We start from the raw sequence: 14925 nt of genomic DNA, 5'->3' as shown, positions 1-14925 counted from the left end.
GCACAGTGAGTATCTGTAGCTCTATATACAGCACAGTGAGTATCTGTAGTCCTATATACAGCACAGTGAGTATCTGTAGCCCTATATACAGGCACAGTGAGTATCTGTAGCTCTATATACAGGCACAGTGAGTATCTGTAGCCCTATATACAGCACAGTGAGTATCTGTAGCTCTATATACAGCACAGTGAGTATCTGTAGCTCTATATACAGCACAGTGAGTATCTGTAGCTCTATATACAGCACAGTGAGTATCTGTAGTCCTATATACAGCACAGTGAGTATCTGTAGCTCTATATACAGCACAGTGAGTATCTGTAGCTCTATATACAGGCACAGTGAGTATCTGTAGCCCTATATACAGCACAGTGAGTATCTGTAGTCCTATATACAGGCACAGTGAGTATCTGTAGCTCTATATACAGCACAGTGAGTATCTGTAGCCCTATATACAGGCACAGTGACTGATTACAAGATTGTAGACACCTGTGATGCTAATTAGTGAACACCACTTGATTTAGCATGTCCCTTTTTGTCACATTATTTTCAGGGGTACCATCATTTCTGTCCTCATGAGTTTAATTTTTTTTTAAATTCCGTGGAAGCAGAAAAGCAATGTCTGACTTTCATTTGTTCATTTTCATAGATTTTTAATTTATTACTTTTGTCAGATTCAAGTTATTTCTGTGACCATTGTGGGTTTATCTTTCATTAAACGAGGGGCACCAACAATTTTGACCACGTGTGTATACCCCAGTCCTGAGCCTCTGTCGATAGCCAAATCAGATCTCATACTTTGCGCTGATGAGGGGCAGCATCCTGAAACACCGTGTCTGCAAATTGAGATTCTGGTATTGGCTTTTATCCTAAGTCATGTGACAACGGTCGATATCGACTTTTAGGATAGCTACTTCCAATAGGTGGCGCTAGCATTCAAGTCCTCTTCCTCTCTGAAGAGAACATTTGCCCCAGTAAAGGTTAAGTGGATTATTTTGACACTTGATGCAAAAGTTATACAAACTGGATTTTGACCTGTAAACAATGAAATGAGGGATGTTTGTGTTCTAATTCACTTGTCACAGTATTCCTGACAGAGAGCACCGAGAGACGACCATTCACATTCAGCGGTAAGGAAAAAATTTGAGAATATGTAACCATAAAATTCAGCAAATAAATCATGACCCTCCCCCGGTATATATATACGAGTCATACGTCACAGCCCAAGTGTCAGTGTCATTATCCTGTAACCCGAGTGTCAGTGTCATTATCCTGTAACCCGAGTGTCAGTGTCATTATCCTGTAACCCGAGTGTCAGTGTCATTATCCTGTACCCCGAGTGTCAGCGTCATTATCCTGTACCCGGAGTGTCAGCGTCATTATCCTGTACCCCGAGTGTCAGCGTCATTATCCTGTACCCGGAGTGTCAGTGTCATTATCCTGTACCCCGAGTGTCAGCGTCATTATCCTGTACCCGGAGTGTCAGTGTCATTATCCTGTACCCCGAGTGTCATTGTCATTATCCTGCACCCCGAGTGTCAGCGTCATTATCCTGTACCCCGAGTGTCATTGTCATTATCCTGTACCCTGAGTGTCATTGTCATTATCCTGCACCCCGAGTGTCAGTGTCATTATCCTGTACCCCGAGTGTCAGTGTCATTATCCTGTACCCCGAGTGTCAGCGTCATTATCCTGTACCCGGAGTGTCAGTGTCATTATCCTGTACCCCGAGTGTCATTGTCATTATCCTGCACCCCGAGTGTCAGCGTCATTATCCTGTACCCCGAGTGTCATTGTCATTATCCTGTACCCTGAGTGTCATTGTCATTATCCTGCACCCCGAGTGTCAGTGTCATTATCCTGTAACCCGAGTGTCAGTGTCATTATCCTGTACCCCGAGTGTCAGCGTCATTATCCTGTACCCGGAGTGTCAGTGTCATTATCCTGTAACCCGAGTGTCAGTGTCATTATCCTGTACCCCGAGTGTCAGTGTCATTATCCTGTACCCCGAGTGTCAGTGTAGCACCCTGAGGGCTCGGCTGCTACAGGAGTATTGCACCTCGAACCAGAGGTGTGGTATTCCACTCCCGGGTAAGGATGGAGTGTGGACTAGAACTCAGTTAGCTGCATGCACCACATACATCCCATTTCCGGGGGACAGATCAACGGTACTCCCACCAGTATATGTGCAGGTACGACAGCGTCTGTCCCTGGCTGGAGTGGGAGGGGGGGAGGAATATCCCAGTGGTGTAGGAGCAGAGAGGGGAGGGACTCTGGGCATAGGAAGGAGCCCATTGGTGGCTAGTCACCTGGGCTCTGGTGTCAGAGGGAGTATAAAAGGTGGGCACCATCTTAGGAGTTCAGTTCAGTCAGACAGAAGAAGAGGAGAAGAGTAGTGACAGGGAGCAGCAGCCCTGTCTGGGTGCTGCTCCTGAAGGGAGCAAGAGAGAGAAAGACAAGAGGAAAGGAACAAGGAACAAGGAAGGAATGGAACCTGGAGAAAGGCCCAGAGACATGAAGGAAGAGGGAACCCGAACACGCTAGGAGTCAGCGCGTGAAGGGTTGGCAGATCAGGGTACCGGATCCCGAACTGGTGGAGGCCACTTATCCTCAGCCAGGAACCGGAGGTCGTGGCCACGTCTTGGCGCGACCACTCACTACACTCACCACGAAGGCACGCCACATAGGGTCAGGGAAACCGGAGATAGGTTTCGCCACCAGAAGGCCCGAGGAAGCTGGACATGGGTGGGTCCCTAGTGGGGACGGCCAGAGAAAGGAACGGAGAAAGGAGTTCAAGGTCACACTCTGGAACTGCCTGGGGGTTGGTCGAGCCCCGTACCTGGTGGACGCAGCACGGCTCGGGTCGTCATCACCTGCAGGACTGACACTGATAACATCTGTGAGTAAAGCATTGAAAACTGCAATCAGTCTCTGTGTTCCATCGCACTACCAGCACTAAAGGTACCGGGACGCCCTTTCTATCACTCCCTTCACCCGCACCAGCTGCCCTGAGGCCATACCTCTCCCGTTGGGGGTTATACCACCATTGCTGCACACATACCACCGGCCTCAGCGGACTGTTCTGCAGCGGCGGCCTTGCGACCGCAAATCAACGGGTGGCGTAGTCGACACTTAAACAACATCTGCAAAGACTGCCACACACTTAGTTTGACCACCCTGGGCACGGACCGGGTCCCCGCCACTCGGAGACTACTACCCCCATCGGATCCGGCTCTGGGTATTCCCCCGCGCACACGTGCGCCGCACTACAGCACTGGCCCAGGGGGCGCGTCAACTTTGGCGTAGTCGGCAGGATCTCGTGCCCGTAACCACCGGGTACTGCGTGCCTGAAAAAGAGACTTTTTACTTACCTGTGGTGAAGTTTCCCGCCGTCCGGAGTCGTTTCCCGCCGTCCGGAGCCGATTCCCGCCATCCGACGCCATCTTCTGCCTTCTTCCCGCCATCCGTGGAGTTTTCCCGCCATTGGGCGCCATCTTGAGGACGCCGCGCGGGAAGAAGAGGGGTGTGGACTCCGAAAGCCCGCGAGAACAGAAGCCCCGCCTCACGTCCGGACGTTGCGTAAGGTCCTGGAAGGAGCCCAGTGACGCCGACGTCACAGGAGCGCGACGGAAGGTCCTCAACCCTGACGATCCACTGCGGAACCGCGGCCTACGGGAGAGGATCATCGCAAGGTAGGCCACGGTCCACTAGGGGGGAGGAGGATGTCGGATACGGAGGAGAGCTTCACCGCCACAGCCGCCATACCAGATTGCAGAGCTGCTAGCGGTGCTCCAGAAGGAAGAACCGGAGTACGCGCAGGCCGCGCTGGAAGAGCTGAACAGGAGGATGATCTGGGCGCAACGAGACGTGCTCGCCGGGTGGAAGGAGGAGTTGACCCGGCGCACGCTGACCTGCCAACCGGAGGTGCAGCCACCATCCAGCACCGCGTCGATCCCGAGAGGCAGCAGAAGCGGACCGGGGGCCGGGGACGACGCCGCGGGGGAGGCCGCAACGACAAGTAAGGGGAACGCCGTTACTCCGGGCCCTGAGGCCGCGGACCTGCCCCTACCTCCCGCCGCGGGACCCGAAGCTCTGGGTGCCGCACCGCCCACCGTACCTCCACCACCAGTAGTCAGCCCTCCAGCAGCAAGCTCTGCAGCGGAGCCTCGCCCTGAACCGTGCTCCCCAACACCGGGCACGATCAGAAAGTCACCGGCCTGGTTAAAAGGCCGAATGCCCGCGGGCGCTGCACCCCAGCCGGGGCCCCCAGTCGTGCCATCATTGGGGAAAGACCTGTATGAGCAGCACACCTGCCCGGATGGGACACCATTCGTCTGGCCGCCTGAGTACACCAACCCCCGCTCCAGGAAGAGTCATCCCGTAGGAGCAAGGGCCCCAGATGAACCGCTAATCCCAGCTCCGGAGCCCGTGGACCTCTCTTCACCCCGCTGGAGGACGCCCAATTCGAGGGGGACCCCACTGGAGAAGACCTGATGGGGTTCACTTAGGAGACCCGGGCGGGCGCCGCCCGGCGCTATGAGACCTGCCGCCAACAACTGGCAACGTTTGAGCGGGAGCGGAGAGAGAGGAAAGTGAAGGAGGAGTGGCTCCACATTAAAAACGTGGAGCAGAAGACAAGGACCCGCCAGGACCCCCCCGTACAGCTCACGGTCCCCGAGTCACCGGGACTGTTGTTAAGTTTCACATGGCATGTGGCTGGGGCATCATCCAAGACCCGAAGACCATAAGCCAGGTATTTGTAAACAGGAGCGACGTAGAGTCCCACCTACCGGAGGGGCACAGTGGACGGGACCTGGTGCCTGGAGATACCGTCACCTATACCAGGCATAAGGGAGTGAAGGGGTGGTACGCCCTTCATGTCCACCGGGTCAAGGAAGAAGAGGAGCAATCGTACCAGGAGGAGAAGGAGAAAGAGGGCCCGGACGGGTCTGAACCTGAGGAAGAGAAAGGAGCGTGTGGAGCACACCGTTAATCGTAAACGGTAAGAGAGGAGATGTAAATAGTTACCCGACCGGGTATAAGGACTGTTGTGGGACTGTTTCCACTAAGAGTGTGGTCCCCGTTGGGACAGAAAGAGAACTGTTGCCTATTTTTGCCCTAATCCCTAACCTGACCGAGGACTGAGAGCGGTCATCCCTTCCCTCTACCTGGCCGAAGACTGAGAGCGGCCAGATCCCAAGATCCCAAGAACCCGAGAATTCAAGAATGTTTTATTTGAGAATGCCTTAATGTGAAATTTGATATGATGCCAAAGTTTTACATAGTGTTTTTTGTAAAAGAGTTCCGGTGGCATTAGCCAGCTGTTGAGAAAACCTCCCATAAAGGGATGGATGAAAGTTGATGTGTTTTATGTGTACGTACACTTTAAAAATTGTTTTTACTCTATTTCAGCCCGAGGACGTGCTGTGGTTTACCAGGGGGGAATGTAGCACCCCGAGGGCTCGGCTGCTACAGGGGTATTGCACCTCGAACCAGAGGTGTGGTATTCCACTCCCGGGTAAGGATGGAGTGTGGACTAGAACTCAGTTAGCTGCATGCACCACATACATCCCATTTCGGGGGACAGATCAACGGTACTCCCACCAGATAGATGTGCAGGTACGACAGCGTCTGTCCCTGGCTGGAGTGGGAGGGGGGGAGGAATATCCCAGTGGTGCAGGAGCAGAGAGGGGAGGGACTCTGGGCATAGGAAGGAGCCCATTGGTGGCTAGTCACCTGGGCTCGGGTGTCAGAGGGAGTATAAAAGGTGGGCACCATCTTAGGAGTTCAGTTCAGTCAGACAGAAGAAGAGGAGAAGAGTAGTGACAGGGAGCAGCAGCCCTGTCTGGGTGCTGCTCCTGAAGGGAGCAAGAGAGAGAAAGACAAGAGGAAAGGAACAAGGAACAAGGAAGGAATGGAACCTGGAGAAAGGCCCAGAGACATGAAGGAAGAGGGAACCCGAACACGCTAGGAGTCAGCGGGTGAAGGGTTGGCAGATCAGGGTACCGGATCCCGAACTGGTGGAGGCCACTTATCCTCAGCCAGGAACCGGAGGTCGTGGCCACGTCTTGGCGCGACCACTCACTACACTCACCACGAAGGCACGCAACATAGGGTCAGGGAAACCGGAGATAGGTTTCGCCACCAGAAGGCCCGAGGAAGCTGGACATGGGTGGGTCCCTAGTGGGGACGGCCAGAGAAAGGAACGGAGAAAGGAGTTCAAGGTCACACTCTGGAACTGCCTGGGGGTTGGTCGAGCCCCGTACCTGGTGGACGCAGCACGGCTCGGGTCGTCATCACCTGCAGGACTGACACTGATAACATCTGTGAGTAAAGCATTGAAAACTGCAATCAGTCTCTGTGTTCCATCGCACTACCAGCACTAAAGGTACCGGGACGCCCTTTCTATCACTCCCTTCACCCGCACCAGCTGCCCTGAGGCCATACCTCTCCCGTTGGGGGTTATACCACCATTGCTGCACACATACCACCGGCCTCAGCGGACTGTTCTGCAGCGGCGGCCTTGCGACCGCAAATCAACGGGTGGCGTAGTCGACACTTAAACAACATCTACAAAGACTGCCACACACTTAGTTTGACCACCCTGGGCACGGACCGGGTCCCCGCCACTCGGAGACTACTACCCCCATCGGATCCGGCTCCGGGTATTCCCCCACGCACACGTGCGCCGCACTACAGCACTGGCCCAGGGGGCGCGTCATCAGCATCATTATCCTGTACCTCCAGTGTCAGTGTCATTATCCTCTACCCCGAGTGTCAGTGTCATTCTCCTGTACCCCAAGTGTCAGCGTCATTATCCTGTACCCGGAGTGTCAGTGTCATTATCCTGTACCCCAAGTGTCAGTGTCATTATCCTGTACCCCGAGTGACAGTGTCATTATCCTGTACCTCGAGTGACAGTGTCATTATCCTGTACGTCGAGTGTCAGTGTCATTATCCTGTACCCCGAGTGTCAGCATCATTATCCTGTACCCCGAGTGTCAGCGTCATTATCCTGTACCTCGAGTGTCAGTGTCATTATCCTGTACCTCGAGTGACAGTGTCATTATCCTGTACCCCGAGTGTCAGTGTCATTATCCTGTACCCCGAGTGTCAGCGTCATTATCCTGCACCCCGAGTGTCAGTGTCATTATCCTGTACCCCGAGTGTCAGTGTCATTATCCCGCACGCCGAGTGTCATTATCCTGTACCTCGAGTGTCAGTGTCATTATCCTGTACCCCGAGTGACAGTGTCATTATCCTGTACCTCGAGTGACAGTGTCATTATCCTGTACCTCGAGTGTCAGTGTCATTATCCTGTACCCCGAGTGTCAGCATCATTATCCTGTACCCCGAGTGTCAGTGTCATTATCCTGTACCCCGAGTGTCAGTGTCATTATCCTGTACCTCGAGTGACAGTGTCATTATCCTGTACCCCGAGTGTCAGCGTCATTATCCTGTACCCCGAGAGTCAGTGTCATTATCCTGTACCCCGAGTGTCAGCGTCATTATCCTGTACCTCGAGTATCAGTGTCATTATCCTGTACCCCGAGTGTCAGCGTCATTATCCTGTACCCCGAGTGTCAGTGTCATTATCCTGTACCTCGAGTGACAGTGTCATTATCCTGTACCTCGAGTGACAGTGTCATTATCCTGTACCCCGAGTGTCAGTGTCATTATCCTGTACCCCGAGTGTCAGCGTCATTATCCTGTACCCTGAGTGTCAGTGTCATTATCCTGTACCCCGAGTGTCAGCGTCATTATCCTGTACCTCGAGTGTCAGTGTCATTATCCTGTACCCCGAGTGTCAGCATCATTATCCTGTACCTCGAGTGTCAGTGTCATTATCCTGAACCCCGAGTGTCAGCATCATTATCCTGTACCCCGAGTGTCAGCGTCATTATCCTGTACCTCGAGTGTCAGTGTCATTATCCTGTACCTCGAGTGACAGTGTCATTATCCTGTACCCCGAGTGTCAGTGTCATTATCCTGTACCTCGAGTGAGTGTCATTATCCTGTACCTCGAGTGTCAGCGTCATTATCCTGTACCCCAAGTGTCAGTGTCATTATCCTGTACCCCGAGTGACAGTGTCATTATCCTGTACGTCGAGTGTCAGTGTCATTATCCTGTACCCCGAGTGTCAGCATCATTATCCTGTACCCCGAGTGTCAGCGTCATTATCCTGTACCTCGAGTGTCAGTGTCATTATCCTGTACCTCGAGTGACAGTGTCATTATCCTGTACCCCGAGTGTCAGTGTCATTATCCTGTACCCCGAGTGTCAGCGTCATTATCCTGCACCCCGAGTGTCAGTGTCATTATCCTGTACCCCGAGTGTCAGTGTCATTACCCTGTACCCCGAGTGTCATTATCCTGTACCTCGAGTGTCAGTGTCATTATCCTGTACCCCGAGTGACAGTGTCATTATCCTGTACCCCGAGTGTCAGTGTCATTATCCTGTACCCCGAGTGTCAGCGTTATTATCCTGTACCTCGAGTGTCAGTGTCATTATCCTGTACCTCAAGTGTCAGTGTCATTATCCTGTACCTCGAGTGACAGTGTCATTATCCTGTACCTCGAGTGTCAGTGTCATTATCCTGTACCTCGAGTGACAGTGTCATTATCCTGTACCCCGAGTGTCAGTGTCATTATCCTGTACCTCAAGTGTCAGTGTCATTATCCTGTACCTCGAGTGACAGTGTCATTATCCTGTACCTCGAGTGTCAGTGTCATTATCCTGTACCTCGAGTGACAGTGTCATTATCCTGTACCCCGAGTGTCAGTGTCATTATCCTGTACCCCGAGTGACAGTGTCATTATCCTGTACCTCGAGTGACAGTGTCATTATCCTGTACGTCGAGTGTCAGTGTCATTATCCTGTACCCCGAGTGTCAACATCATTATCCTGTACCCCGAGTGTCAGCGTCATTATCCTGTACCTCGAGTGTCAGTGTCATTATCCTGTACCTCGAGTGACAGTGTCATTATCCTGTACCCCGAGTGTCAGTGTCATTATCCTGTACCCCGAGTGTCAGCGTCATTATCCTGTACCTCGAGTGTCAGTGTCATTATCCTGTACCCCGAGTGACAGTGTCATTATCCTGTACCTCGAGTGACAGTGTCATTATCCTGTACCTCGAGTGTCAGTGTCATTATCCTTTTCCCCCGAGTGTCAGCATCATTATCCTGTACCCCGAGTGTCAGTGTCATTATCCTGTACCCCGAGTGTCAGTGTCATTATCCTGTACCTCGAGTGACAGTGTCATTATCCTGTACCCCGAGTGTCAGTGTCATTATCCTGTACCCCGAGTGTCAGCGTCATTATCCTGTACCTCGAGTATCAGTGTCATTATCCTGTACCCCGAGTGTCAGTGTCATTATCCTGTACCTCGAGTGACAGTGTCATTATCCTGTACCCCGAGTGTCAGCGTCATTATCCTGTACCCTGAGTGTCAGTGTCATTATCCTGTACCCCGAGTGTCAGTGTCATTATCCTGTACCCCGAGTGTCAGCGTCATTATCCTGTACCTCGAGTATCAGTGTCATTATCCTGTACCCCGAGTGTCAGCGTCATTATCCTGTACCCCGAGTGTCAGTGTCATTATCCTGTACCTCGAGTGACAGTGTCATTATCCTGTACCCCGAGTGTCAGTGTCATTATCCTGTACCCTGAGTGTCAGCGTCATTATCCTGTACCCTGAGTGACAGTGTCATTATCCTGTACCCCGAGTGTCAGTGTCATTATCCTGTACCCCGAGTGTCAGCATCATTATCCTGTACCTCGAGTGTCAGTGTCATTATCCTGTACCCCGAGTGTCAGCGTCATTATCCTGTACCCCGAGTGTCAGTGTCATTATCCTGTACCCCGAGTGTCAGTGTCATTATCCTGTACCCCGAGTGTCAGCGTCATTATCCTGTACCCCGAGTGTCAGTGTCATTATATTATCCTGTACCCCGAGTGTCAGCATCATTATCCTGTACCCCGAGTGTCAGTGTCATTATCCTGTACCCCGAGTGTCAGTGTCATTATCCTGTACCTCGAGTGACAGTGTCATTATCCTGTACCCCGAGTGTCAGCGTCATTATCCTGTACCTCGAGTATCAGTGTCATTATCCTGTACCCCGAGTGTCAGTGTCATTATCCTGTACCTCGAGTGACAGTGTCATTATCCTGTACCCCGAGTGTCAGTGTCATTATCCTGTACCCCGAGTGTCAGCGTCATTATCCTGTACCCTGAGTGTCAGTGTCATTATCCTGTACCCCGAGTGTCAGTGTCATTATCCTGTACCCCGAGTGTCAGCGTCATTATCCTGTACCTCGAGTATCAGTGTCATTATCCTGTACCCCGAGTGTCAGCGTCATTATCCTGTACCCCGAGTGTCAGTGTCATTATCCTGTACCTCGAGTGACAGTGTCATTATCCTGTACCCCGAGTGTCAGTGTCATTATCCTGTACCCTGAGTGTCAGCGTCATTATCCTGTACCCTGAGTGACAGTGTCATTATCCTGTACCCCGAGTGTCAGTGTCATTATCCTGTACCCCGAGTGTCAGCATCATTATCCTGTACCTCGAGTGTCAGTGTCATTATCCTGTACCCCGAGTGTCAGCGTCATTATCCTGTACCCCGAGTGTCAGTGTCATTATCCTGTACCCCGAGTGTCAGTGTCATTATCCTGTACCCCGAGTGTCAGCGTCATTATCCTGTACCCCGAGTGTCAGTGTCATTATCCTGTATCCCGAGTGTCAGCGTCATTATCCTGTACCTCGAGTGTCAGTGTCATTATCCTGTACCCTGAGTGTCAGTGTCATTATCCTGTACCCCGAGTGTCAGTGTCATTATCCTGTACCCCGAGTGTCAGCGTCATTATCCTGTACCCCGAGTGTCAGTGTCATTATCCTGTACCCCGAGTGTCAGTGTCATTATCCTGTACCCCGAGTGTCAGCGTCATTATCCTGTACCCCGAGTGTCAGTGTCATTATCCTGTACCCCGAGTGTCAGCGTCATTATCCTGTACCTCGAGTGTCAGTGTCATTATCCTGTACCCCGAGTGTCAGCGTCATTATCCTGTACCCCGAGTGTCAGAGTCATTATCCTGTACCCCGAGTGTCAGCGTCATTATCCTGTACCCCGAGTGTCAGCGTCATTATCCTGTACCCCGAGTGTCAGTGTCATTATCCTGTACCCCGAGTGTCAGCGTCATTATCCTGTACCCCGAGTGTCAGAGTCATTATCCTGTACCCCGAGTGTCAGTGTCATTATCCTGTACCCCGAGTGTCAGTGTCATTATCCTGTACCTCGAGTGACAGTGTCATTATCCTGTACCCCGAGTGTCAGTGTCATTATCCTGTACCCCGAGTGTCAGCGTCATTATCCTGTACCTCGAGTGTCAGTGTCATTATCCTGTACCCTGAGTGTCAGCGTCATTATCCTGTACCCCGAGTGTCAGCGTCATTATCCTGTACCCCGAGTGTCAGCGTCATTATCCTGTACCTCGAGTGTCAGTGTCATTATCCTGTACCCCGAGTGTCAGCATCATTATCCTGTACCCCGAGTGTCAGCGTCATTATCCTGTACCTCGAGTGTCAGCGTCATTATCCTGTACCTCGAGTGACAGTGTCATTATCCTGTACCCCGAGTGTCAGTGTCATTATCCTGTACCTCGAGTGTCAGTGTCATTATCCTGTACCTCGAGTGACAGTGTCATTATCCTGTACCCCGAGTGTCAGCGTCATTATCCTGTACCCCGAGTGTCAGCGTCATTATCCTGTACCCCGAGTGTCAGTGTCATTATCCTGTACCCCGAGTGTTCTGCAGGTTTCCAGTCTTCTTACTTCTTATCTGTACAGCGCCAGCCTCAGACCTACACATAACCGTTTAACCGTTGGAGTCCGGTCATGCGTCTGCAGATCATCGCAGCCACCTGTTTCCTGCTCCTTCTGTCCGGCGGTATGTGAATCTTAATGCAAAGCTCAACATAAAAACACCATAACAAACCCATTACATATTTTTTTTCTTTTTTTATGATTTTACTGGAACCTATTATAGAAGCTGAAGGGAAAGTCATCTCCAAGAGACATGTGCGTCGGGACTGGCTGATCTTTCCGGACGCTGTGGCCTTTTATGTCTATGAGGCTGTGAATAAAGTGTCTCCAGAAGCCGGGAAGACCCTTATGGATCTGTTCGAAAAAACCCTTGTCCAAGACGTTCGGTAATAAATATAAACAGGATTTTTCTCTTATGTTCAATCTTTTCCTTATCTCGAAGCTTGACCGTTATGTGCTGATGCCCTAATCCGAGGGACCGGTTTCAAAATAGGTGTTTATAATTTTGAGGATCTACTATAAGAAAGTTACAAGAAGAAAAAACGAATAAAAACCTAATATATTAATATTAAATAATTGTCATTCACAGAGGCTACTTAATAAAAAAGACATCTGAGCTCACCGTGAAAACAGAGGAACTTTATCAGAACTTATCAGATTTCCTGAACAAGAAAAGTGAAGAGTGAAGTTGTGCAAGTCATCCACCGACAAGCTTTGGGAATGTTCCCTTTGACCTTATTAAATTAGTTGTCCTCTAGACAACTTTTATCACCTGTTCACAGGGGAGATGATAAATATATGATCCCTTGTTCACACCACCGATCTGAAGAGCAGAGGATCCAAAGTTCCCTGTGTGAACTGAGCTGTAGTGAGCATGTGCGACCACTCCTGTAGGCAGTGAATACAGTGGTGGTCGCACATGCTCACTACAGCTCCATTCACACAGGGAACTTTGGAGCCCTTGCTGTCACGATCAGTGGGGTTTTCAGCATTTTTGATCATTCATTCTTCATACCTTTGTCACCTATTTTGTGGAAATGTTTATGGGATAACTCCTTTAAATCGTTTTCAGTCTACCTTTCCGATGTGTGGGTGTATAGGAGCAGGGTGACTTTTCTCTTGGCATTGTCAGGTTGAAGTATTACCGTTAGTGGTAAATACAATACAGTGAGATGAATAACCTTGAATCAATAAAATTACCAAGGAAAAACGGAAGATTGTGACTTTATTTTTAGATTGTGGTCCACAGCTAAAGTCATCATAGCGGAGAGACGTATGCGCATGGAGCATATATACTGAAGAAATATAAGCAGTCACCCCGTCACGTGTTCGCAGGGCGCCAATGGGTTGTCATGATGGCCGGGAGTCTGTTGAAGACCCCCCCGTGCCTGTCATCATGATTCTCCTTTGAACGTCGGCTTGTGGCCGGCGTTCATATTAGATCGTGAACTTTTGCTATACATAGCAGTGCTGAAGCCCTGCTATATATAGCACAGGCGATCGGATGATCTTAGCGTCAAGTCTCCTAAGGAGACTATTGAAGTGAGAAAGTAAAAAAAAAAAGTTTTAAAAAATATAAAATTTGTTTTAAAAAGCACAAAGTTTCAAATCACCCCTCTTTTGCCCCATTAAAAAATAAAACAATTAAAAATATATATTAAAAAAATACATACATTTGGTATCGCTGCGTTCAGAAATGTCCAATCTATCAAAATATGAAATAAATTAATCCGATCAGTAGACGGGGTAACGAGAAAAAAAATCTAAACTACAGAATTACGTTTTTTTTTGGACGCCGAAACACCACACTAATCAATAACAATCTTCTCCAATTATTGGGTATTTTCTGCTTTTTTTATGCCCTTTTACCTTTATCTGATGCCTTTTGCAGATTTGAAGCCCCGTTTTTAATGCTTTTTCATAGTACAGAAAAACTTAGGCCACAGGGGGCGCATTTATCATGAAATCACATCCACTTGGCTTGGACAGTTAAACGTAGTAGAATTTCTGCTAAAAAAAAAAATGCAGCATTTACACTACGTGTGAACATGGCCTAAATGTCCAAAATAAGTGGATGTCATTTCATGGAAGACTCTGTCCTCGGGGAGACACTGGATCTGTGACCCATTTTTTGATCAATATTCATTACTATTTTCAAACTCCACATTTTTGTTGAGGTTCATGGGGATATCCAGAGCATGATCATTCTCTCTCCTACATGCAGAGCAGAGCTGTGCTATACCCGGCTATCCAGGCAAGGAGTATGCTGAGAGTGGGATGTTGTGTTAGACAGGGATCTAGTATTCTTCATTAGGTGAAGTCATTAAGTGGAAATGCAGCTGATATTCGTGTTATCTTCAGCAAAGCTGAGCTGTGTCACAACAAGGCAGCCTGATGTTTTGCCAAGGTCAGTAGGTGCATCTGTGCTTGCTCGACCATCAGCATTTAAGCTACAGTAGGATGGATCCAGTGGCAACAGAGGGTAATGAGAGCTCTTGGGGGATCATCATGAGAGAGTGATACCAGTCACATTCGGTTTTATTATATTTTCTTTTCCTTAATTAGAGAGGGTCGTTAGGTGCATCTGTGCATGTTCGACCAACAGCATTTCAACTAAAGGAGGATGGATCCAGTGGCAACAGAGGGTAATGAGAGACCTATCTCATGATAGGATGATACCAGCCACATGGGGTGTTATTATATTTGTTTTTCCTTAATTAGACAGGGTCATTAGGTGCAAATGCAGCTGCTCAGTGGGAACTTCTGTGCCACAAGAAAGCTGTCACATGTTTTATTATTCAGGGTCAGTAGGTGCATCTGTGCATGCTCAACCAATAGAATTTAATCTACAGGAGGATGGATCCAGTAACAACAGAAGGTAACAAGCCCTATATAATGAGAAGGGGATACTAGCCAAATGGGGTTTTATTATATTTGCTTTTCCTTAACCTTAATTAGACAGGGTCATTAGGTGCAAATGCAGCTGATATCGGTGGACTCTTCTGTGCCACAACAAGGCTGTCAGATGTTTTATTCGTCAGGGTCAATCTACAGCATTAGAACTACAGGTGGATTAATCGATTGGCAATGGAGGGTAGAGAGA

General features: G+C 49.7%; 1 protein-coding gene across 1 annotated transcript; it reads left to right on the top strand.

Moving 5' to 3' along the window:
* Positions 1-973: 973 nt before the first annotated feature.
* On the top strand, positions 974-13037 carry LOC141253096 (apovitellenin-1-like). The gene is made up of 4 exons (XM_073670854.1): positions 974-1127; positions 11847-11946; positions 12046-12208; positions 12412-13037. Exons 2-4 carry the CDS (start codon positions 11895-11897, stop codon positions 12506-12508), a joined length of 312 nt encoding a protein of 103 aa, XP_073526955.1. The 5' UTR covers positions 974-1127; positions 11847-11894; the 3' UTR covers positions 12509-13037.
* Positions 13038-14925: the final 1888 nt, after the last annotated feature.

This window comes from Phyllobates terribilis, unplaced genomic scaffold (assembly GCF_046119375.1).
Source record: "Phyllobates terribilis strain yellow unplaced genomic scaffold, ASM4611937v1 Scaffold_2__4_contigs__length_985480577, whole genome shotgun sequence".
NCBI classification, from domain to species: Eukaryota; Metazoa; Chordata; class Amphibia; order Anura; family Dendrobatidae; genus Phyllobates; species Phyllobates terribilis.
The sequence above is the reverse complement of the archived record's forward strand: the minus strand, read 5'-3'. Positions and strand labels throughout refer to the sequence as shown.

Coding starts and splice junctions, on each gene's coding strand:
- LOC141253096 (XM_073670854.1), top strand. CDS start 11,895: ATGCGTCTGCAGATCATCGCAGCCACCTGTTTCCTGCTCCTTCTGTCC. Junction 11,947..12,045: donor CCTGCTCCTTCTGTCCGGCG/GTATGTGAATCT, acceptor AACCTATTATAG/AAGCTGAAGGGAAAGTCATC. Junction 12,209..12,411: donor ACCCTTGTCCAAGACGTTCG/GTAATAAATATA, acceptor TGTCATTCACAG/AGGCTACTTAATAAAAAAGA.